Below are 26909 nucleotides of genomic sequence, written 5' to 3' on the forward strand. Positions count from 1 at the left end.
AGAGGGATGAGGTGTGGCGCATGCTTTCATAAGTCTTAAAAGAGCAACATTCTGATGTGGAAACTACAGAACCCAACCACCAAAAAAGGAAATCAACCTTCTGCTGGTGGCATCTGTCTCAGATGATGAAAATGAACATGCATCAGTCCACACTGCTTTGTATCATTATTGAGCAGAACCTGTCATCAGCATGGACGCATGTCCTCTGGAATGGTGGTTGAAGCATGAAGGGACATATGAATCTTTTGTGCATCTGGAATGTAAATATGTTGCGACGCTGGCTACAACAGTGCCCTGCAAACACCTGTTCTCACTTTCAGATGACATTTTAAAGAAGAAGCAAGGAGCCTTATCTTCTGTAAATGTAAACAAACTTGTTTGTCTGAATGATTGGCTGAACAAGAAGGACTGATTGGACTTGTAGGCTCTAAAGTTTTGCACTGTTTTATTTTTGAATGCAGGGGATTTTTTTGTACATAATTCTACATTTGTAAGTTCAATTTTCATGATAAAGAGATTGCACTACACTTGTACTTGCAGTAGGTGAATTGAAAAATACTATTTCTTTTCTTTTTTACAGTGCAAATATTTGTAATAAAAATAAATATAAAGTGAGCATTGTACACTTTTGTATTCTGTGTTGTAACTGAAATCAATATATCTGAAAATGTAGAAAACATCCAAAATATTTAAATAAATGGTATTCTATTATTGTTTAACAGCGCAATTAATTGTGCGATTAATTGTGCAATTAATCATGATTAATTTTTTTAGATCACGTGATTAATAGTGATTATTGTTTTTTAATCGCTTGACAGCCTAAATTGAATGTGTTCCAGCATGATGGATAGTCTCTACTCAACAGAATCCCAGGTCTGGAATAACAATAGTGTTTCAAATGAAATGGATTGGAAGAACTGTTTTAAGTAAACATTCTAGGTTAGTCTTGTCAGAATTCAGATCCATATATTTTCATATTCCAGATATTGAATGTCAGTTTGCATAGAATCATAAGTCTGTCTTGTTGTGTATTTGACTCTTGTTGTATTTGCTTTCCAGTATTGTAAGCCTTACTGTGACGTCCCCCAGGGTACAATCTGGATTGTGGAATTGCTGTGCCTCCTTAACTCTCTAGCTCAAGATATCTCTCACACTGCTCTGCTTGTGAAAAGCAGACCCTCCAAGCTTTGCTGTCACACTGCCATTAGTATATGAAGCCACACCCAACAAAGTTATAGGAATGGTTTCCCAGCCACTCATGAACTGTATACCAGGAGATATCTGCAAATCCCACCAGCTCCAGCCTTGCACCGCATAAATATGCACCTTACAGTGCTCAAGACCCTCTTGAACAATGCAAGCTCATTAATTAGTTCGCCATTCCACCAATGGGTAATGGATATGCACCAGCCTTTGTTAACCTGAGTAGACATTTCCCAAACACTACAAACAACCACACTGTTTTAGACAAAACATTAAAACAAGGGTATTAACTATAGAAAGATAGATTGTAAGTGATTGTAAGTGGTTTAGGCATAATAGTCAGATCTGTTTACAAAAGAAATAAAAGACAAAATAGCAAGCTAATTCCTAAACTTTTCCATGCTAAATAAGATTTTAAAGCAAAAGGATTTCTCTTACTCAAAACTTTCAGCTGTTCATGCTAACTAGAAAGCCTTCCAATTAGGGTCATCCCCCTCCCCCACAGTTCACTAATTGGTCTTTGACCTCCAAGCAATCTTGCCTGTTGTATAGAAATGGGGAAGGAGAGGCCTACTGATGATGTCACTGTCTCTTATTTTATACTCTCCATTCACTCCGCTGCTAGGGTGCAGCCAATGAGTCCGATGAGTAAGTGAGATTCAACATGTCTCTCAGGTGAACTGTAGATTTCTTGCTCACACCTTTTTTGTATGTGAGGCTTGAGCCATTTCTGAGGATGACATGCAAGTCCCTTGTTTATAGTTCTTTTGTCATTTCTAAAGAGTTAGTTTGTGGGCATTCCCCAGACTCACAACATGTTTTAGTAACAAACATATAGCAAAATTTCATGACTTCGAATACAATGATGATACACACATGTTAACAGGATAATGATGTTCAGTAGTCCATGAGTTTTCAAATGATACCTGACGAGGCATGCTTTGTACAAAATATATCATAACCATATAAAAGTGGTGAATATGGGGGTTACAGGGAGTTATTTTGAGGTCCAGTGTGTCACTTTTACACCATCTTTCTGGGTGCGGTAACATTTGAGAGCACCTGGCACCACTTCATACACTGGAAAAGAGATGTCGACATACTGCATTGTTAATGGACCCAATGGGACAGAGTCTGAACTGGTGTAAATCAGTGTAGCTTCATTGATCTCGGTGGAACTATGACAGTTTACACCAGATGAGGATCAGGCTGCCTGTCTTCACATAAAATGTTACCAGATAGGAGGGATAAATGTCTAAATTACAGGTCACAGTCCAAAGTTCCAAAAGCATCTCTGGACTCTGCATGAGAAATGGTGATCAAAGACCAAGAGGAGAAGACCTCATATTTATCTCCTCTTAACAAGGATCTTCACAGACAGAAATATTCACAGAGGCATGGCATCAAAATGCAGCAAAACCAGAGCAGCAGACACAAACATGTAGGTTTCTGGATACAGATAATGCCTGAGTTTGCTCTGATGATCCAAGAACCCCTCATCTCTTCATCTTGATGTCTTAACTCAGCGACATGTAACATTAATTTATCATTTGAAACAAGGGCATTTTGCAACAAAATCCCTCAATCTGTGGATATTTTTTTGGAAAGGATGCTAATTTGTAAAGCTCCCAAAATATGTTTGTTAAAGGCTGTTTTAAACAAAGGGTTGTTTTTTTTCCCAAGGCATATTATATTTTACATAGCACTGCCAGAAACTTTCCTACAGGATAAAGTGTTCATCCAGTCAGGCACTTGCATCCCTTGCTTAGCTTTATCTACTATCTTTTTATTTTTTTTATTTTTAACTGGGAAAAAGCTTATTGGATCCTGGTAGACCTCCAGCCTTGTAGAGAACTCCACATAAGGAAGTGAGAAGCAGAAGAAATGTCCACGTTCTCACAGATTAAATTTGTTACATTGGTACAGGGCATACATTGCTCAGGGGGGATCCAGGAGATTTTCCAGAGTAAAATTAATCTTTTAGGTGAAAATTTGAAAACCAAAAGTTTAAGCAGAAAACCAAAACATTTACATTCAGAAATGCTACCATGGCACCTCATGGGAGTTGTAGTTCAGATGCCGTATGCTCCCATTCTCTTCTATAATCTGCGCTCCATAATTAGACTATATCATCCATGAGAAGCGATGGGCTCTACTTCTGGAGAGAGGAGACAGTGCAGCATGAGAGTTTCTGGCCATGGTGCATCATGGCAGACCTAGTCAAGCTTTAGAGCCCAGCCCTTCATTTCCAAATTTCCTTTTATAAAAAACAAATGATTAAAAATGCCTGAAATCTAAACAAATAAAATCATTCAACCCAAAATTGTTTTCCATTTTTTCAGATCTGGCAGCAACCTCCCCCCCCCAAACAGTTACTTGCCTATCTCTGTTAGTAAGTTCTATGCCTGGTGGTAAGCGTTTGCAGAATTGGAACCTCAAGTAGCATTGTAACTCAGGAATATTTGGACTGAGAAGTAACTATATTATAACTATATAATATGCAGTAGGACAGTTAATTTCATGGAGCCAGATTTGTCCACTCATAGTTAAGCAATCATTTGGAAACATCTAGAAGATAATAAGGTGATAAGTAACAGTCAGCATGGATTTGTCAAGAACAAATTGTGTCAAACCAAACTGATAGCTTTCTTTGACAGGGTAACAAACCTTGTGGATAGGGGGGAAGCAGTAGGTGTGGGGTCCCGCAGGCTAAGTTCCCTGTAAGCTGCACGGCCGTGCAGCAGCCTTTTTAGCACCATGCAGGTGCTCAGAGAACCCGCCTAGGGACTTGCCACAGCCAGGGGAGGAGCACGCCTCCCCTGGCCCAAACCAAGCCCAGACCCAAACTGGCCACAGCAGGTTGGCCCCCCTCTACCCCAAATATGCCGCAGCCCAGACCTGCCACGATTCGGGTGGTCCCATGGACCCAACTATGCTGCAGTCTGGACCTGCCGCAGATGGGGCGCCCCTACCCCAGCCCAGACCCAGCCGCGGAGGCCTGGCCCGGCTCTGTCGCAGGGCGCCTCTCCCCAAACCTAGCCCTGGCTGGACCTGCGGGAGTTATGGGAGGGGCGCATATCCTGCAGCCCCAGCCCAGGTGCTGCTGCGGGGAGAGAGAGCTGGGGGAAGTCCTCTCTCCCCACCATAGTCCCGGAGCACCCTCCTGTACCCCAATGTCTTAATCCCCACCTCAGAGCCCACACCCTTGCACTCCAACCCTCTGCCCCAGCCCTGAGCCCCTCATCCCCAGCCCCACTCCACTTCAGGCTGGGGCAGGGGGTTGGGGTGTGGGAGTGGAGTTCGGGGTGTGGGGTCCTGACGGCACTTATTGCGGCTCCCAGGAAGTGGCTGCCGGGTCCCTGTGGCCCCCATGGTGCATGGGCAGCCAGGGAGGCTCCATGCACTGCCCTTGCACCCACAGGTACTGCCCCCGAAGCTCCCATTGGTCACAGTTCCTGGCCAATGGGAGCTGCCGAGCTGGCACTCGGATTGGGGCAGCACACGGTGCCTCCCTGGCCACTCATGCACCTAGGGGCCAAAGGGATGTGGTGGCCGCTTCCATGAGCTGCGTGGAGCCAGGCAGGTAGGGAGCCTGCAATAGCCCCAGGGCCCTCACTGTGCCGCCTACAGGCTTCTAATGGCCCAGTTGGTGGTGCCGACCAGAGTCGCCAAGGTCCCTTTTCGACTGAGCGTTCCAGTCAAAAAGCGTACACTTGGTAACCCTAAGTTTACATTAAGGCTGTATTAAATGTGAAGCAGACTACTATTTGATTTCAGGTAATTTCTCAGCTTGCCCCTTCCCCATGTTCAGTATACTAACCCTTTCCAAATACAGCTGTCTAAAAATATGTAAACTAAACCCTTAATTTAAAAAGGGGATATAAATGTTATCCTCAGATAGCTGGTTTACATAGATAATGACTCTTTACCCATTTCTCATAAAGAGGCTTTTTGTCATCAATTTTCAGTTCCTCTAGAATATCAGTTGAATTGATGAACTACATAATTGCTTTGCAAGAGTATAACTGTCATGGTAAACAACTCTTGCTGGACTTGAAACGTGAGTTATTAAAGAAAAAGTAAGAATGGAGAGTAAACACAGGAGCTATACATTATATGCCATTTCTGCACAAAGACTTCTAAATGACTCTATCTAAAGAACAAAGCAATTCAGTATTGTACACAGAGGATATAGCCAAGGTTTTTTTTCTCAACAGCAGGGCAACATTTTCAAAAGTAACTGGTGATTATGTATGCCTCAAATTTTTAGCACCCAACTTGATATCTTAAAGGGACCTCATTTTCAGAAGGTGCTGAGTACTCCACCCCACTGAAAATCAGGTGTCTTTTAAGGTGCCTCAGTTAAACATCCAAAATTTGTTACCTGAAATCACTAGTTGCTTCTGAAAATCTTGGCCATCACATGATTTTGGACAAAATTCAATGTGTGTTCTCCCGTCACAGCCCAAGATGTTTCTCTATAAAATGCAGAATCCAGCCCAACAGATTCCCTGTGTCACGCCTTTCCAAATACATTAAGGATTAATGTATACTCAGTTAAATGTCTACAGGTTATCTGAAATTATTTGACTAATGGTTCACTGGAGCTTACTTGCATAGCAGCTCCTGCTGAGCCAGAACCATTGTGCCTTTGCACAAAAGAGGTACGCTTTATAGCTTAACAGCCTACCTGTTACCTACTCGATGCTGATGGCATCTATTACATTTGCAGAAATGACCTCTTTTCTTACAGTCTTAAGTACATTTCAGAATAAGTCCTGAATAGCTTCATAATGGCATTGGTCTCCTAGAGAGTTCTCTGCATCTCACTTAGGATAGATCTTTTTTATTAAATTTCACCAATTCTTCCACATAACTTTATAGTGTTGCCTAACATTTTCCTTGCTAAAAATTAATTGATAAATAAGACTGTATCATATTTAATCTGAACAGAGATAACTCAGAAGTGTTTTCCCTTACAAACAATATATTTATTCCCTCAAAAGATGGCCATCACTTATTCATTCTGAAACAAATTCTGCACTAACTAGCTAATGGCAATATGTTATCACTGAGTTCAGTAAGAAATATACTGGTATTCAACTCTTGTCATATGAAGTGCTTTCATTTATTAGTAAACTGTATTATCTTGTGGGCCGAAAGAGCACTAGAAAATGGAACAATCACTGAAAAGTGAAATTGTATACATATCCTATGTTATGTGAATCATTTGCTCTGATATATTTGATAACTCTAGATGTGAAGATTATGGAATTGTATAAGTAAATTATTTTCTAAAAAATGTCCACGCATTGCTGAATTACTCTCCATTACCTTTTGGTGGGGGGAAATATTTTAAATAATGGAATTGAATATTGGGGCTTTTTATTCTGTCCGAAGCATCAATCAAATTCAGATATGATACTAATATAAATTGGCAGAGTACTTTTTTTTCTGAAAACCTATTTAAAGAAAAAGACTTTGCAAAAGCTAAGAATGTTTGAAGGGGAAAACATAAGTGTTGTAAAAGCGAGCAAAGAAAAATACTGTAGACATTCTTAAGACAATCTTCCTTGTGTTGAGTAAATTAGTTTAGATAAAATTCACAGGGCACAGGACCATCCATGGAAGTTTTTGGATTAACTTTGTAGGGAATGGTTTATAGAAACCTAGAGATTTACCAGTTCTGGGCTGTATGTAGTTTTTCAGTTAGACTGCAGTAGAAGAGACTAATATGAAAATATTCAAATATCTATCTGATTTTTGTTGCCCCAAATCAAGAAAAATAAATGCCAGTATTAGCCTCCAGGACTAGTCCTACAGAGCAGCAATCTAAAAAAAGATTAGTTAATTTCAGCTTCTGAGTTATGTCTTCAATTCAAAATTAGAGGTAAAGAGAAAAAATCACAGTTTAATTTTGCAAATCTGCGAAGACATAAAAATTGAAACTATAGACAAGATCTGACAAGAGATCACCCTAAAAATTAAGTGATTATAGCATTGTGTTCCTGTGTTTGCATGGGAAATTATTTGCAAAATATTTTTGGCAAGTAATTCCTGGTCTGTGGTTTGTTTGTGAGCATGTAGTAATCAAAATTGAGACTAGTGTGTCTGGGCACATACATCATATGGTATCATTTTGTTTCCTGATTGGATGAATGCAGTTAGGTTTTTACTGTGACTACTAATAATTACACATTTATCATTCACTTTTAATGATTATTATGCAATATTATTTTAAAATAGTTTTTTTCAATAAATAATCCTGCCATAATGGAATATACTATACCTCTTCCAGCATCCTGTCAATTTCAAAAAATGTGTAGCACTTTCTTTATGCCCCTGTTGTATTGTGAATAGAATTCCATTGGGAGAATTTTTTTCTTGACCCTAGTTGATGGTTTGAGTGTCCTAAAGCAGAAGACTTGATACCTTTATAATTTTACCTTTGCTATTGTAACTTAGTAGATGCCACTGTTTTTCATAAGGACTTATCCTTTGTAAATCCTGCTAACACATTTTCCTAAATAATATCCTCCAAGATTGTGCTCCACAATTTGTTATATGTTGCACTAAAGCATTTCCTTTTGTTCATTTTATATTTATTGCCCTCTTGTTTTTATTATAGGAAAGAGAAAATCCATACGTCCCTTTGCTTTTTTTTCAATGCCATTCATTATTCCATAGTCCCTTTATAATAGTCTCATTTGTTTATCCTCTCTAAACTGAAAAATCTTAATCTTATTCTCTTGGAATTTAGAACTCCACTCCACTGCCCACCACTTAACACCACATTCCTGTGATTAGTTTGATTTTCCTTCCTTGGACCATCTCAATTTCTATGTTCTATTTAAAATAATTAAAATCGAGTGATCTAAATTGGCTGCTCTAACCTGGGTTGTTTTGTAACTGCTCCACAGGGGCTGTTGCAAGAGCCTGGGAGATTCCTGGAGCACGGTGCACCCCAGCCTCAGCCCTGCCACTCCCATTGGACATACCATATACTGTGGGTGCACGTTAAATATTTGGACTAGTTTAAGAGTTCTTACCAATTCTCCCAGAATTCCCCATTTTAAGAATAGGGAACCCTCTCTCAGAGCAGTAGAGTCTTTTAAAGAGCAAGCACAGTAATTGCATTATATTATTTTCTATATTATTCTCTCACCCTAATATTTTCCCCTGTGTTTGCTTCTGCAAACTAAGGCAACTTTATAGTCTCCATAGATCTTTTTTTCCTGATTGCTTACTATAACTTCAGAGCCCATCAATATTCAATTAATTTAAATTGCAGCTTACATAGTGCATTTGTCTATGATGAATTTCATTTGCTATCATGCTGCGCAATTACCTAGCTTTTTGTTAGGTCCTCTGAACTTTCTCACAATCCTCCCTACTGTCTTCTGACTAACCTAAACAACTTGTGTTGTCAGCAAGTTTTACCAATTAACTATTGTCTTCTAGGTCTCTAATAAATATATAGAACAGCACTAATGCTAGCACTGATCTCATAAGAACACTGCTATTAACCTCTTTTAGTGATGACACCTGGCCATTCATTCTGATTCTTTATATTTAACCAGTCTGTAATCCAGAACTACCTCTTTATGTCATTCTGAAGTTACAAATGTTCTTTAATAACCATTTGTAAAGGAATTTATCAGAAGTTTTTTGAGAGCATAAAGAAATTATATCCACTGTTTTCCTTATCCTCAATTTTGTTGAGTGTTTTAAGGCATTGCAATAGATTGTGGTGCCATGATTTACCATTAGAGATGTGTTGGTTGTCTCTATCGTTATACTCATCTAGGTGCATTAAAGCTTTGCCCTAGATTCAGCTGTGTCCATTGTTCTTTGAGCACAGTTTAGGGGAAGGAGGTGAGGGACTACAGAGACATCAGCTGCAGCTCATTGATTATGAAACCAGTTCTCTGCTGGCCCTGGCAGATTCAGGGCTGCTGTAAAGTACATTGGCTAGCTATAGCCTCTGGGGACCATTATACCAGCCAAGAAGAACTGGAGTGCTGCCTTTCCAGACAGGCACTCTATTCTGGGCACCGCAGGATGGATGATGTTTGAAATTGGTACACTGGTTCTGCACCACCTGGAGACACTCTCACAACAAGGAAATCCCCAGTATTTTTCCAGCCTCTTTGTTCCCCCAGATTATCACAACAGGGCTGGATCAAATAAGCTAATAAATCTGTATTAATTTTCTTAAATACTTTTCTCAGTATTTAAATAAGCATCATGAATCTGTAATTCCCAGCATCACCCTTCAACCTTTTAAAAAAATGGACTAGCCTCCAGTCCTGCAGTATAGTAGCTGCTTATAATGATAAATTGCGTCCTTTTGTAGTGATTCAGCTTTACATTATTCAGAACGCTGATGAAAACCACATTTATTGCAATTTAATCTGTCAAGGTTATCAGTCACTTAAATAAGTGCAAGCAGGTTGGAGCAGGAAGTTTCTCTTTCTGTGTATGTACTGTATCTAGCTGTATCTGAACTCAGTTGAATCCTCAAACATTACTGGAATACAAATACATGATACATTTCATGTTTAAACATGAAACAAATTTCCCTAAAATATGCCACAGACACCAACCTGATCTAAACAATAAGTTCCCTTCTGAAAGAAAATTTTTAAGAAGTGTAAATTATTTCTTTGCATTTGGCTTCTCACAGGCCTGAGTCCATCACTTGGCCAATGTGCTCTACTGTGTATCCTTAAGCTTTTATCTGTGCAGAGGAAGTCACCAATTACCCTGTTCTAGCTCTCAGGCATCTCCTCAAACCTGCACATGATGATGTGAAGAGGGAACTATTGTTTCCCATGGCCCATCAAACAGTTCTCTCAGAGAGATTGTGATTCCCACAGCACTGCATAACATGTGTCAGTCCAGGGCTAGGATCTAGTGATGGACTTTCCCACAAGGGAAATCTTGTGCAAATATTTCTGTCACAGTGTAGCTTGGGCCCTTAAGAGAGAACTGGGCTGTGGTGTTAGTGATGGTGAACATTCAGAGTGACCACTAGGAGACAAAGTGCAAGGCGGTAATAATCTGTAAACAGGAAACAAAGTCAATCTTGCATTCACCCCATTCATGGTGTGCTGGGTCTCTGTAATTTCTACATGGTCCAGCCCACCTGTGCCTCATTAACAGCCTAGGTAGGGTCTGGTAGAGGGAAGCAGGACTCTGTAAAAAGCCAAAGGGAAACAGAAACCATGAGAGGAAGCTGTGACAGAGTTAGAAGGCTGATGCAAGCTGTAGAGAGCAAAAGGCAGGAAGGCGGGGGAGTGGACAAGGTAAGAGGAGGATTCTCTTCTGAGTAAAGGGAAGAAGCCCCAGGATTAAGTATTGTTATGAATTACATATAAATAAGTTAGACCCCAAAATGGGAATGTTTTCAGGACTCTGGACTGGTAGAGTTTATGTAAGGAGCACTGCAGAAGGTAAAGTGAGGCAGGGTGCCTACTAAGTGACCTCTGGCCACAATTGGGGCTCTCAGGTGGCAGCTGGCCCTGTTATAATCTCATTTAAGTTTCATTCTGCAATATCTCTATCCTATTCGGTTCCCTCTGTACATTCTTGGTGTGAGGAGCCAATAGCACTTCTATGGTATTTTTCTCTTCTAACTTTATTAGTTTTAGGCCAGTTGATTGTCTTTTTTATTCTTACTTGCAAAAATTTGTTCCATTTTCTTAGTTATGCTTGGGGTGGATTTTTAAAGGTCAGGATTTTTTTGGTTTGATTTGTGGGGTTTTTTTTCCCTACACAAGCTCATGCACTTTGGTTTTAATCATATAATTTACTCTCTCAGCTATGTTGCTCTAAATTATACCTCTTTTCATAATGATCTTTGTTCAATAAATGCTCTATTGATTCACTTAAAGTATGTACATCTAATGAGATTTCATTCCTTCCTTTTTTATAACTTAGATTCTAAATACATCAGGTCAAATAAGCTATCGTTAAGCATCCTCTTCTTCGATTATTTTGATTTTAATTTCCTACTTTTTTTCCTTGAAGCTTCTTTTTCCTCTCTAATAACAGGAGTACTTGTGGCACCTTAGAGACTAACAAATTTATTAGAGCATAAGCTTTCGTGGGCTACAACCCACTTCTTCGGATGCATATAGAGTGAACCATATATTGAGGAGATATATATACACACACATACAGAGAGCATGAACAGGTGGGAGTTGTCTTACCAACTCTGAGAGGCCAATTAAGTAAGAGAAAAAAAACTTTTGAAGTGATAATCAAGATGGTTCAGTACAGACAGTTTGATAAGAAGCAAGTGTGAAAATACTTACAAGGGGAGATAGATTCAATGTTTGTAATGGCTCAGCCATTCCCAATCCCTATTTAGCCCTGAGTTGATTGTGTCTAGTTTGCATATCAATTCCAGCTCAGCAGTCTCTCGTTGGAGTCTGTTTTTGAAGTTTTTCTGTTTTAAGATAGCCACCCGCAGGTCTGTCAAAGAATGGCCATTCTTTGACAGACCTGCGGGTGGCTATCTTAAAACAGAAAAACTTCAAAAACAGACTCCAACGAGAGACTGCTGAGCTGGAATTGATATGCAAACTAGACACAATCAACTCAGGGCTAAATAGGGATTGGGAATGGCTGAGCCATTACAAACATTGAATCTATCTCCCCTTGTAAGTATTTTCACACTTGCTTCTTATCAAACTGTCTGTACTGAACCATCTTGATTATCACTTCAAAAGTTTTTTTTCTCTTACTTAATTGGCCTCTCAGAGTTGGTAAGACAACTCCCACCTGTTCATGCTCTCTGTATGTGTGTGTATATATATCTCCTCAATATATGGTTCACTCTATATGCATCCGAAGAAGTGGGTTGTAGCCCACGAAAGCTTATGCTCTAATAAATTTGTTAGTCTCTAAGGTGCCACAAGTACTCCTGTTATTTTTGCGGATACAGACTAACACGGCTGCTACTCTGAAACCTGAAATTTTTCCTCTCTCTGTCTTTAAAAATCTCCTTTTTTGAAGCTGAGTTATACAACTCTGCCTCTTGGTAGGAGAACCCTCTGTGAGGATATCACAGTTATATTATATTATGGTCACTGCCACTAATGGCTTACCCATAATGAATTCTGATCCAACTCTTTTGTATTACTCAAAAGCAATTACAAGTGGCCCCTTTTCTTGTATGCATCAGATAAAATAGTTTGGTTTTGAGAAAATGTTTTATTTCCAAATGGGATGGTCAAGCAGGATGGTTACATTTGCATAGTGGAAGTCGCCCATAATTACACTGCTAGTATTTTCTGTTGCCTTCTTTTTTCCTCAAATTTATGACTTCACCAATGGAACCCCGTGTACATTCCAGTATTTGCATCTGTAAATATTTCTATCTCTAACATTTATTAATAATCTACTTCCAGGGCTATGTCCAGCTATCAGTTGCTTTCCCCACTTTGCTGGGCTAATACTGATGGGGAAATAGAGAAAGTATCGTTACAGAGCAGGGAGCAGCCTCAGCACCTGCATAGACCAGAAAGTTCATGGGCCTTCCATATACCTGCAGGACCCAAAGTTTTAGAAGTTTAAGATTTTGGGGCAATGTTCTGTGTTTTGCGTTGCTGTCTTGTATAGTTCTACAGCTTGTCTGTCACTTTAGAATTTCCCACACAATATTTCAGAAATAAATGAAAAGTATTAAATCCACTTGGGAATTAATGCATGATTGCTCTTGCAAGATATTGCCATAAATATATATGAAAAATACACATAACGTTAAAATAAAGTTCTTGCTGGCTTCTCCCTGCTCTTCTGACACAGGGAAACCTCACAGGAAGTGACTCTTCTTCAGACAGTTGCACCCTTTTCTTCTCATCCTGCCCAGTGAAGCTGGGGCGGCTGCTTTTTGCATTTTTCCCATTGTTACCCACCCAGCACAGGGACTGCGGTTTGAGACTCCCTTTCTCTCCCTCTGCAGACAACAGATTGGCTGCTATTCAGGCTGCTGAGCCCTCTCCGCTCTTGACTGTGATAGGATAAATGAGGTTGAGTTGATGGCTATATAAAAACGTTTGGTGAATGCTTGGCTGTGGAGGTGGTTGAAATGTTTCTATCTATCCTTATTTCAACCAAAAATTGACATTTTCATTCAACATTTTAATATTTCTGTCAAAAAATGGAAAATTCTTTATTGAAAATGTTTATCAATTTTTTTTAAAAAAAACCTTCACAAACATGTTGGTTTTTCATCAAATTAGTGTAAGAAACCCGTTTACCATTTTCCAAATGACTCTCTTTGGCTCTCTGTGACTAGATAGTAAGGTGACCCTCTGGCTGTCAATGCCTGGGGAAGGGGTGGGAAAGAGTGAAAGGTGAGAAGTGTTATATGCCAAGATGTTATGAAATAAACCACTGAAGAAAGAAAAAGAAATATGAATACTGTGTTTAGAACCAGCTAGAGCACTGGACTTCAATTATGACAGAGTCTGAAGCAAAGTTCCATTTCAACCCCTAGACTATGTTATGCCCATATACCTTTGCAGTTTGCAGGTAGTCCTGATTTGTATAGACATCTTCTAGCAATTTTATATGTAGGAATTTTATCTCACCAAGCTTTGTATTTTTACAGATTGCAAGTAAATACTGCTTTGAGAAACATTCATGTAGTATAAATTCTCAATTGTAACTTAAATTGTTTATCTAGGGTAGCATAAACAGAACTCTGGCTTCGTCTTGATACCTTCTGCATTAACTCAGACCATGCTCCATTTACTTTTTTACTGATCTTCTGCATGAGTCCATTTTTGTGTTGTAAATTGATGTGACAGAACAACAAGTCAAAGGTTTTACTTGAAGGTAATTTTGTGTAGCCAGTCGCTACAGTTTTCAGTGCACAAACCATTGGAGCTTTAAGTAAGTGGCTTTAAATAAGTGGTATTTTGCTCACTGAAGGTTTTCAGATGGGGTGTTCAGTAAGTTGTAACAATTTTTGAAACTCCACATATCTAGTATTATACAAACTGGCCTCAAACCCTTAATATAATTTGATTTTAAATTAGATATTGGTAGTAGCAGAGACTGCCTCTTTCTCCACAGGTGCCAGCATGGTGTAAATCAGTGGTTCTCAAACTTTTGTATTGGTGCCCCCTTTCACACAGCAAGCTCCTGAGTGTGATTCCTCTTATAAATTAGAAACACTTTTTATATATTTAACACTAATATAAATGCTGGAGGCAAAGCGAGGTTTGGGAGTGGAGGCTGACAGCTCCCAACCCCCCATGTAATAACCAGAGGATCCCCTGCGGGGTCACGACTCCCAGTTTGAGAACCCTTGGTGTAAATAATATTTGTTCACAGTTTGGAAGCTTCAGGTATCAATTATATAATTAATCATGTAAAGGGCTCTTTGCTTCAAAAGCAACACTACTGTGTTCAAAGCCATCCCTTTAGGGAGAAAAGGAGTTTGTGTGTTTTAACCACAAAAGCAGTTTAAGTCCTATCACGTCACGAAACATGACTAGTGCAATTGTTCATAACTGTGGCTCCAGCCTGCTGCTTTTTTCTAGAATAAATAGTAATTTTTATTTATATTGGTGTCATCCTGGTTCAGTTAGTAAAGTTTTTTCCCCCTCTTTGCTAAAAAGTCATCCTTTTAAAATCTGTGTTTTCCCCCAGTGTTGGCAAGGTCTTGCAATAATTCAAGGGGAAGTGCTGCTGCACTGTTTAGAAGGGCTGTACTTTGGAACAGATACCAACTCAAGATTCCTTTGGTCTGTAGTAAAAATAATGCTTGGCATGTATTTTAATTACTGTCCACATGGAACTTACAGATCCTGTTACTGTGACATTTTTCAGAAAGAGCAGCAGAACACCAAGTCTTCTGCACAACATTACCCATGCAAATAAAACTGATTTTAATGTCAGAGACTGTGTGAGTTGTTAAATGCATAATGGCTGTTCCATTTGCCTACACAGTTACTGCATTAAATTACTTTATAAAGATATTTGATATATCTTGAGTATGAAAGGTGGGGAGGGATAGCTCAGTGGTTTGAGCATTAGCCTGCTAAACCCAGGATTATGAGTTCAATCCTTGAGTGGGCCATTTAGGGATCTGGGGCAAAAATCTGTCTGGGGATTGGTCCTGCTTTGAGCAGGGGGTTGAACTAGATGACCTTCTGAGGTCACTTCCAACCCTGATATTCTATGTTATACAGCCAAATTCCATTCTGTTTCTCTTATTCTGTTTTGTAGTGTGTAAATCTTTCCCCCCTAAAGCTGAACAAAAAGGCTGCATGACGTTCCCCATGCAGTATCTATGAGAACATTTAGATGCATACAGAGGGCAGGTTCTCAAAGTCTGGTTGGTGGGATCACAGCTAGACAGTGAATATAGAAACATGGAATGTTATCAGCTGAAAAGGATATCCAGAAGCCTTTACCAATTATTGTACCAAACCACTGGTCAAGCTCTGTTTAAAAAAATGTGCTTCCTTTAAATCTTAAGATTGTAGTATAAGGCTACACAGTTCACACTACACTGGCTTTAATTATTATTATTATTATGTATTTGCATTGCAATTTCACCCAGCAGCCCCAGTAAATGGTAGGGCACCCCCTTGTGCTAGGTGCTGTAAAACAGTGGTTCTCAAAGCCGGTCCACCGTTTGTTCAGGGAAAGCCCCAGGCGGGCCGGGTCGGTTTGTTTACCTGCCGCGTCCGCAGGTTCGGCTGATCGTGGCTCTCACTGGCCGCGGTTCGCTGCTCCAGGCCAATAGGGGCTGCGGGAAGGGCGGCCAGCACATCCCTCGGCCCGCGCTGCTTCCTGCAGCACCCATTGGCCTGGAGCGGCGGACCGCGGCCAGTGGGAGCCGTGATCGGCCGAACCTGCAGATGCGGCAGATAAACAAACCGGCCCGACCCGCCAGGGGCTTTTCCTGAACAAGCGGTGGACCGGCTTTGAGAACCACTGCTGTAAAACACGTAATAAGCGATGATCCCTGCCTCAAAGCACTTGCAGTAGCATTGCCAACTCTCCAGGATTGTCCTGGAGCCTCCAGGAATTAAACATTAATCTTTAATTAAAAACTATGTCATGTGACCAAAATTGGCAACCCTAGCTTGCAGTCAAATATGTGCCAAGATGTGGCAAGTGAGAATGAGAAACAGAGGATGGAAGAGCATGGGGTGTAAGCACAAGAGTAACAAAAATAAGTCCATGTGATTTACATAGTTTAGCTATTGTACAATTTGATGTTACCAGATACACCTCTACCTCGATATAACGCTGTCCTTGGGAGCCAAAAAATCTTACCGCATTATAGGTGAAACCGCATTATATCGAACTTGCTTTGATCCGCCGGAGTGCGCAGCCCCTCCCCCCCCCCCCCCCGGAGCACTGCTTTACCGTGTTATATCAGAATTTGTGTTATATCAGGTTGCATTATATCGGGGTAGAGGTGTAGTTTAAATATTGTTTAGTTAAATCATGTCCTAACTGATGTTCAAGCAAATACTTATTGGTTGGCTGATTTCTTTTAAGTATTATAGCATATGGGATCTTGTGGTGGGATCTGAAAGATGTGATGGTGTTGGAGGAGTATATGTACCACATTCATTAAAGGTTCTGTATGGTACCAAGTGTAAATGGCTATGCAAAATGATTCTTTTATTAAAACATTTACCTTCTACTGCCCTTCTGTCCTTTTCCTTGTCAGGAGTGAAGTGTCTTTCATGTCCTTACTCAAGCAACACTGGAAAGACTGGAACTTAGAATTTTTTGAATCTACATTTGAGAAAGTTTCAAGCTACCACAGCTGTTGGAGTAGGATGAGAAAGCCAGCACCACCTCCATAGGCTGTGTTGTACTGTTGTCAGCTAGTGTCAGCTTTGCTAGGGTAGTTAGCATTGTTCAGTTGCCCCCCCAACCATATAGATGTAGTTATAACTTTTGTTTTAGGTAGGCTGTCTTCAGGTGTGTGCTGGCAGAGAGTGACAATGAGTGACATGTTGCTGCCAACCTGGTTGGTAACCCAAGAAGTACTGTACTTTAGTTTTTGCAAGGTATTTTAAATTCAAATATGATGTGTGTAATAGTCAGTACAGGCACATCGTGTTTATTGACACACAAATATGTTCTGATTACTTGCAATTTTTAAAAATAAAGTGCTATGGACTCTATCTCCATTTCAGTTGTCTTTACTGTGGTAAACAGAGGGAAATTTAATCTAATAAATTGTTCAGAAAAACACAATTCAAAAGAAAAAGTTAGCATCCAGTGCTACTATGTGTCCCACAGGTTCTTCCAGTTTGACCAAAACTGCCTCCACTGGTGAGTTAGAGGAGCATATTGCGGCTACTACTGGTGCTATTACTGTTGCTAGCACATCTGCTGATGTTACTGTATCCAGTGTTACTGCTGTCACCAACCATAGACTTTCCGAAGAGCAGCGAGTGCAAGCTATGAATCTCAGAAAATCAATTCTGGAACCCACCACTTCCAAGGAAATGCTCTCCCTTCATCAAGCAAACATACAAAGTGCAAGAAGAAGACCAAGAAATGCTGAGCAGATAGAAAGAACTAAAGAACTTGCAGTTGTTACTCATCGAGGTATTGGAAATTATTTTACTTGTGCCCATTTAGTTACAAACACAGGTATTTCACACAAGCAAATGGTGAAAGGTCAGTTACAGAATCAGACAGTGAAACTGAGTAAAGTGGTGAAAACTAAGGGACAGGTTTTCAATCAGATTAAAACTGAAGAAAGGAATGTGTGCAGTTTGGATTCTAGTGGGCAGAGGGATGGAAAAGTAACCTGTAAGAAACAGCTGTAGTAACAGAGAAAATTTGGTGTAATTATAGAAAGGGAAAGAGACAGAGAAATGTAGGGCCTAATTATGGTTACTCTTACTCTGATTTATATTATTGCATCTTCTGATTTACACTAGTATAAGTGAGATCAGATAAAGTTCAGAAAGGGGACATAAAAATTAAACTAAACATCAATGCAATATATTTATTCAGGCATGACCAACTATGACACTGAAAAAAATGTCCATTACGAGCAGCTGTGGTATCCCCCCCCCCAAAAAAAACAAAAACCCTGCTGATATCCAGACCTGGGGGGGGGGGGGGGGGAAGAAATCTATAACTGTAGTTTGGCTTTTTAAAAACATCAGTATGTTGTCTCTCTGCCAAACAAAAGTTAATGAATGAAGCAGAGTGGGCAAAAGGGGAATTCAATGTCAAACGCTAATAGCTTAAAATTGACATCCTCCTGTATCCAAATGACTTAGTCCATAAAGAGAAGCAGTAATAGTGAGGGATTTTTGAAATGTAAACAAAACAGTCTATTTTAGCTGAAAGGTAAATGACTGCCTGAAATAATGGTTTTAGAAACAAACATCGTTCAAATTCTTTAATTTAATCTGCGTATAAATTAAAATATAGAGTGAGTGTCACCTATTTTGCTATTTCATGCCAGCACCTCAGAAAGTTCATGGTAGGAGCAGATAAATGTTACACTATTTGCACCTATTGAAATTTTGTATATATGCTAATCCATAGGTTCATGAACATCAGATGTACTGAAGGGCAGCACATTTTCTATCACAAACAATTTGTACGTAAGTGGTTTAATAGCTGCTAGTTTAACTAACTTTCAAGTGAGAAATCTGTTGTGATCTTATCACAAACACACAGGGTCAGATACTCACCTGATATATTTTGGTGTAGTTCCATTTTCTTCCATGGATCTCTAACCTGTTTATACCAGCTGAGGATCTAGCCCTATAGTATCTGAAAACATTCTGCACTCTGAATCAGAGAATTTGAAATACTAGAGTGTGAGCATTGGACATACTTTCCACATGAAATGATAAAATAAATATAATCATTAAATACAGAGAGCCACATTACACTCTTGTTTTACATTGGTGTAAATCTGCGGTATCTTCATGGATATTCACTTGTGTAAATGCGTAGAATTTGGCCCATAATAGCTATATGAAAATTTACTTGAAAATATCTTTGGTCAGAAAAGAAAGTCGGAGGAAGGGTCACGCTTCATCAAATAAAAAAAAGCTGTTCCAGGCCGTTATAATAATGTATAGAAACACTTATTGTAGCACTCATTGAGCATAGTAATTTTGAACTGATGGTGCAATCATACATATGCAATCCTTTCTATCTACAGTATGTGATCTCTTCAACAAGATACATTGTCCTTTCTGCTGCTTTCCTACTGTCTTTCCTTCTCTAAACTGTCCTTTCAGCCAATGCATCTTAAAGAGCATCTAAAACATCATGTTGTATTATTATATTAAAATACAAAATCTTCTGTTAGGAATGAACAAACTGTATTAGAAAAAGATGAGAAAGCAACTGAAACTCTGAGATATTATTATTTATTAAATATTTATATTAAAATAGTGACAGATGAAGATAGTCTCTGCTCTAGAAAGCTACTTTGCAGAGCCCAGCCCAAATCTAGTTTTATGTGCATAGAAGTTCAGACAGGCAGTTTCCTACTGTGTGTTCTTTAAAGGCTGCCATTTTCTATGTCAGCTGTTATAGTTTAATAATAGAGGAAGCTATCTTTGCAGAGTACTGTGGGTCCTTGTGCCTATGTGGAGACCCATTGATTTCATTGCAGGCTCTGAATACTTCAGAAGCCTGTCCAAGTGATTCTCTATGCAGGATTAGGGCCATAGCTTGTAATATTTGTATGGTTTGCTAAATAAGTTGAATGAAATGTAATATATGTATTTATAAATATTGTTTTATAGTATTTGAAACAAACTTAAACCTCTGAACTTTAAGAGGTTCACCCCCATCACCTTCTTGACAAGTATGAAAATGTCTTTATTTTACTGAATCCAGTACATTAGTGCACTTGTGGTGTATTATCTTAACATCCATCAAGTTGCCATTTGGCATTTTACTTCCCACAATCTTTTAGGCATGATTTTACTTTATCATACCAAAATTGTACTGTACATGTTTATGCTGTTAATGCTGTTAGCTGTACATACATAGTGTACACATATGCCATTTTTGGTTAATGGTCAAAGTCATATGTAATATGGTAGGCACGTAAAATTTGTCATAATTAGATAACCTGCAATTTTCTTCAGTATGGTTCAGTTCATTTGAAAGTTCTATTCAAGTTCTTGTAGAGACAACAAGGAGATAAACCGTCTTACTGCAGGTCATAAGTCAACTAGTAGCTGATGCGGTTAGGAAGAAACTTCTCTTCTGGGCAAGCTGTTCCATAATAGTTCCCCATGGGGTTTCCTGTACCTTCCACTCAAATATTTGGTATCGGATACTGACAGAGATGGGTTATTCAATTTGGTGGGCTACTGGTCTGGCCCTGCATGACAAATCCTATATTCCTATGAAATTCTTTAAAGTCTATAAGCAAACCAAACTGTGTGGCTCTCCTTTGATACCACATTACTGTCTGACAGACACCAAACAATGTCAGTTCCTCTTCTGTATATGGTAATATTTTCTGAATTCTTGGCTCTAACTCCAAAAGTTAAGAATTATGTCCCGAAAGCCACAAAATCTATCAGTAAAATATGATTCACTCTTAGGAAGGCAAAGCATACTTGCTCTCAGAATGTTTCATTTTAACCTATGATTATGCACAGCTATACACTTTTCCCTACGTCCTAGCATATGTACATTTCCCTAGGTGTAGCCTATTATTAATATTGGGATCATGGCCATCTGCTGTTTGAGCAATAATGATGGACAAGGAGAACATTTTTCTGACAGTTGATGACCAGTTAGAACTGACTCATTTGTCCCCTTTCCCCATTTTAGATCATTACTAGCACTTTAGTATGGTGGGGAGGCATAGCTCAGTGGTTTGCGCATTGGCCTGCTAAACCCAGGGTTGTGAGCTCAATAGTTGAGGGGGCCATTTAGGGATCTGGCGCAAAAAAAAAAAAGTTGGGGATTGGTCCTGCTTTGAGCAGGGGGTTGGACTAGATGACCTTCTGAGGTCCCTTCCAACTCTGATATTCTAGGAGTAATACAACTCTCAGTATTCAGAGATTTACTATGAAACCAATCCTGCACCACTGAAGTCTATAATAATTTTGCCATTGATTTCAATGGGAGCAGGACTTTTAAAGTGTGTTGTGTTTGTCTTTGGGGTGGCATTGATATTTAATTATACATAGATAGTAAGCACCCTATCCCTACCCTCGGCTTCAACAATGCTGCTCATGTACAGCCTTGCAGGATCAGGGACTAAAACTGTATCAGGTTGGTTGTTTTTTTAACAATGGCTCAGAAAAGTTTATCTAGCTCCCTTCCCACAAAACAAGAATAAAAACTCTTGCCATGAATAATTTGCCCTCATTCAGATTGTACATACCTTGAAACAACAAAGTCTAGTGCTAAGTAGATCTGAAGCATAAAACAGTAAATATGTGAACTGATTTATTTTCCTCAAACGTGAAAGAAATAAGGGAGAAAGTAAACCACCCATTTCCTGCAATTCCTTCTCTTTTAAAGCAATTACATCCCGGGAGACTGGCCATCAATACATTAATCACATATGTAAAAGATACTTTATCACTGCTGGTCTTTTTCTACTGTCCAACTAACCAATGTCCAGAGAGCTCAGAGTGTGCTGGTAGCTTTAGAATTACTGGCTGTTGTTGTGATTCATGTCAACTGATGATGATGGGCTACAGTAGCTGTTGTGTAATAGACATGACACATACTCCTAGTACAGTACATAGTTTCTGTTGCGTTTAGAGAAAATTCAATGATTGTATGTTCTTTGTATGAATTTTCAATATCAGGTACATCTCTTGGGGTCTCTCAGCCATTAAATCTCTTCTTTAATTTGTATCCATAGTCTTAATAATTTCTATTCTGATGCCTCTCTTACACACAGGGAGCAATGAAGGGTGATTTTAAATCCTTTGTTTTTAGTGGATACTTTCCTGGTCTATCAGCATTTTCTAAAACTGAATACTTACTTTGGACATAGAGTTAGGTATGGATCCAGTACCACTGATGACAATGGCATATTATAATTGATTTAACAGGGAACAAGGTTTGGGCCACAGTACGTGACCACTAATTTAAACTTGAAAAAAAATACCTGGCTCTTATTTTATGTGAATTGGATACTGTCACAACAACCTAATTTTTGTCATGTGGACATGTTGATGCTTCAGTTCTTGTGTCTTTTGAGGGATGGGGAAGAGTTAACTGTTTCTTTTAGGTGATGCCCCAGAAATGAGAGCTTTCTGGGGGGATTTGAATGAGAAGATAGTAGAGGCTTAGTGAGCCAGGATGAAGGGAGAATACCATGGAGAGTGTTTTATCAATGATGAACATTATGAGGCCTGATGCTCATTTACACTAATGCCACTTTACACCACCATGGTTTTGTGGGCATAAATTATATTTACAACCATTTTAAGGACACTTTTTACTGCCAGAGCAGGGTCAAGAGGGCTTAAGATAAAATCCTGGGTCCTACTGAAATCAATGGGAGTTTTGCCACAGTGTGAGCAATACATAAGAGCTGTCCTTTCTTTGTTCACTTTGTTCACAGACAAAGGCATAAGGTTAATTTGAAATCATTTTGATTAAACAATGAAGAATAATGATGAATAATCCCTGTCAGAGTCTTAAAAATATATACAGCAAAAACAAAGTAGTGAACTTTCTGTTTTGGAAAGTTAAAAGTTGAACTACATGTTTACAGCAACATCATCTGCAACACACCTTTGGGCACCCTTTTCCTCCCCAGAGACAGCAGGTCTACCCCAGAAAGAGGCATATATCCCAGAGGAGGAGGCATTTGGGTCTTGGGTTTGGTCAGATGACACGCCCTTGTCTGAAGCTCCCCAAACATCCATTTTGACTCCTTTGTCCAAAGCAATGGTCCTGTCATCACTCCCTTTACCCCGCTTCTGTTAGGGACAGGCTGGCTCACTTTTCAATGTTTGGGGCTCAATAACAACTGACAGCTGAATCCTAAACACCGCCAGATTGGGCTATGTTGTCCATTTCCTCTCCACTTCTCCCTTCCCTCCCTCCCCACCCCTCTTCAGGGACCCTTCTCATGATATACTGCTCCTTAAGCAGGTCCAATCTCTGCTGGTTTGGGGAGTGGTGGAGGAAAAGTAAAGTACTAAAGAGTAAAGGGCTTTATTTCTGGAACTTTCTGGTTTCCAAATCCAAAGGAGGGGTAAGACCCATTCTTGACCTTTGCAACTTCAACAAATATATCAGGTACATGAGGTTCCGAATGGTCACCCATCAATTATCTTCCCTTCATTATCTCAAAATGACTGGTTTGGTGCACTGGACTTCCAGAACACCTATTTTCATGTGGCAATTTTGCCAAGCCACTGAAAATACCTCTGGTTTGTTGTGGCAGAGCTCCACTTTCAGTACATGGTCCTTCCACTCTGTCTCTTCTGCCCCCAGGGTTTTTACCAAGTATATAGTTGTGGTGATGGCATATCTCAAGAAGAAGGAAATTTATATCTTTGTGTCTGGATGACTGGCTGCTGAGAGCCAAGTCCAGAGAGGAAGTTCTTTATCATGTATATGCTACACTGGTTACTCCACTGTCAGGTTGTCATCCTAAACACCAGAAAGTCAACTTTGGTTCCCACTCAGAAAATTGAGTTCATTCAAGACTTCATAGACTCTAAAAGTTTGAGAGCATTTTGCTGACCAACCGTTTTCAGGCGATTCATCACCTTTGTCTCAGTCTGCTGTCTCAGCCTTCCATGACAGTTTGGATGTGCCTGAGGCTCTTGGGCCACATGTGCACTTGCACGCAGGTGGTCCAGTTTGTAAGACTGTGTCTTTGCCCCCTTCAAATATGTCTCAGGATGGTGTACTAACACTAGAAAAAGGTTCAGAGAAGGGCAACTAAAATGATTAGGGGTTTGGAACGGGTCCCATATGAGGAGAGATTAAAGAGGCTAGGACTTTTCAGCTTGGAAAAGAGGAGACTAAGGGGTGATATGATAGAGGTATATAAAATCATGAGTGATGTGGAGAAAGTGGATAAGGAAATGTTATTTACTTATTCCCACAATACAAGAACAAGGGGCCACCAAATGAAATTAATGGGCACCAGGTTTAAAACAAATAAAAGGAAGTTCTTCTTCACAGAGCACACAGTCAACTTGTGGAACTCGTTGCCTGAGGAGGTTGTGAAGGCTAAGACTATAACAGCATTTAAACGAGAACTGGATAAATTCATGGAGGTTAAGTCCATTAATGGCTGTTAGCCAGGACGGGTAAGGAATGGTGTCCCTAGCCTCTGTTTATCAGAGGGTGGAGATGGATGGCAGGAGAGAGATCACTTGATCATTACCTGTTAGGTTCACTCCCTCTGGGGCACCTGGCATTGGCCACTGTCGTTAGACAGGATACTGGGCTAGATGGACCTTTGGTCTGACCCAGTACGGCCATTCTTATGTTCTTATGTACCATCCAACTCTTCACCCCTTGGACAGATTGGTCCATCTCCCTCGACTTGGCCTGGACACTTTGCATTGGTAGACACTTCTGGAAACTGTATGTCAAGGTGCTCCCTTTATCCAACCCCTGCCAACAAGATCTGTTGTCACTGATGCCTCCCTGATCAGCTGGGGAGCACATCTGGGGTTGCTGAAGGTGTGGTTGAAGCAGGAGGCCTCACTGCATATCAATGTGCTGGAGCTTTGGGCCATCTACAATGTTTGTCACACCTTTGCAACCCACATCAGGGGCTCAGTGGTTCACATACTTATTGACAATACCACCAGAATCATCTAGCAGATCATCTCAGCAGGAATTTTAACCTGAGTCACAAGTGGTCCCTGCAGGCATGTGTCCTGCAAGTCACCTTTGCAGTTGATGCATTCTGATGATCGACCTGTTTGCAACAAGAGACAAAGGAAATGCTGTCTCTTCTACTCCTAAGGGGGCATCAGTCCAGGCTCCCTGACTGACTCCTTCCATCTCAGCTGGCAATCAGCCCTTTTATATGCTTTTCCTCCAATCCCAATCATTCCACAGATCATCCTCAAGCTGAAAGTAAATTGGACCAGGCTCCTCATTTCCTTGGCGTGAGGCAGTGTTGGTTATCTTCTCGTACTGTAAATTCAGCCTCCAATATCCCTTACTCTCCAAGCCAACCTGCTCTCACAGAATCACAGTCACACTTTGCATCCCACACTCAGCTCCCTGCATCTCACTGCGTGGCTACTCCATGGTTAAATGAGAAAGAACAGCAATGTCCGGCGGCTGTTCAACCGATCCTATTACTCGGTAGTCAAAAATCCTCTATCAGGATGGCCTATTCGGCAAAATGGAAGCATTTTTCACTGTGGTCATTGGCCCAAAGATTTGAGCCAGTATTGGCCAGTATCCAAAACATTTTGAAGTATTTGCTGCATCTTCAGTGGTCACTTTGCTAGATGCACCCACAATGAGCTATGATCTCACCCTTTCATCCACCCATTCATGGAAGATCAGTGTTTTCCAGAGCCATGGTGGCTAGATTCTTGAAAGGAATTCTTCCTCTCCATCCACCAGTACAGGAACCAATTCCCTTATGGAACCTTTACACCACCTTGGAGGTCCTAATGGGACCCTGCTTGAGCCTCTGGCATCCTGTCCCTTTTCTCTCATGTCAGAAAACTGCATCCTTTGTGGTGATAACATCTGCAAGAAGAGTGTGTGAGTTGCAGACTTCGATGGCAGAGCCTCCTTGCATGCCATTCTTCAAAGACAATGTGATGTTGGGGCCAAACCTAAAATTCGCATCTAAAATGGTCTCTCAGTTTCTCTTAAACCAGGCAGTATATTTGCCTGTATTATTTCCTAAGCCACATTCATTCCTGGAGGAGCAGCGTTTTCACACATAGTCTGACATACAACGTCTAGCCTTTTTTTCTGGACAGGACTGAACTTTTTTGGGACTCCCCTCATCTGTTTGTGTAGTATGCAGACCATACAAAGGGTCAGGCTGTCTCCTCACAGACGGTCTCTAAGTGGATAACTTCCTGAGTCAAGACTGCATATGATACAGCTTCGGCTATGGCTCCTCTATGGGTGTGAGCACTTTCCAAGAGAGTGCTATGTCAATAGTATTCCTAAGTGACGTCTCAATATTGGATATTTGCAGGGCTACCACATTGTCATCAATACATATTTTACAAACCATTATGCTAAGATAATTATGTGACTCCTACCCCAATATTATCTAAACAGCTCAGTCTTTTTAATTCACTTATCTTCACAGCAGCCCTCTGGGGTAGGGCAGTGTTTTTGTCTCAATTTTACAGAGGGGGAACTGAGGCACAGAGACTAAATAACTGCCCAAGGTCACAAAGGAAATCTGCAGTAAAGCAGGGAATTGAACCTAGGTCTCCAGAATGCCCTAATTCCTTGGCCATCTTTCCACCTTCAAGTCAATGTGGGTTGTATTTGTCCTTAACTGCAAAAACTCCTGCACTTCCTCTACATTCTTTTGGGGAATTCCTTGAGTACCTTCAAATACTAAGGTAAAATTATTTAGATATCTAAGCCAACTGGCAACTTTTAAGAGGGATCACTATGCCAAAATCACATGATCATGCATTATAAATGATGCTATCTAAAGTCATTAAGCAGGTCCCTGTTACTCACATAGGGTGACCAGACGTCCCGATTTTATCGGGACTGTCCCG

The 26909-nt window shown here is 40.1% G+C and overlaps 1 protein-coding gene across 3 annotated transcripts in view; it reads left to right on the plus strand.

Moving 5' to 3' along the window:
• The window catches only part of CSMD3 (CUB and Sushi multiple domains 3), a 1171353-nt gene that overhangs the window by 406213 nt on the left and 738231 nt on the right, over positions 1-26909 (plus strand). The window contains exon 7 of one of the 3 annotated variants that reach the window (XM_065399724.1): positions 17494-17805. The exons of the other annotated variants lie outside the window; for them this stretch is intronic. Within the exon in view, the coding sequence (XP_065255796.1) occupies positions 17494-17805 (312 nt within the window). The remainder of the gene's footprint in view (positions 1-17493; positions 17806-26909) is intronic. 3 annotated transcript variants of the gene reach the window in all.

Source organism: Emys orbicularis, chromosome 2 (assembly GCF_028017835.1).
Source record: "Emys orbicularis isolate rEmyOrb1 chromosome 2, rEmyOrb1.hap1, whole genome shotgun sequence".
In the NCBI taxonomy this organism is placed as follows: domain Eukaryota; kingdom Metazoa; phylum Chordata; order Testudines; family Emydidae; genus Emys; species Emys orbicularis.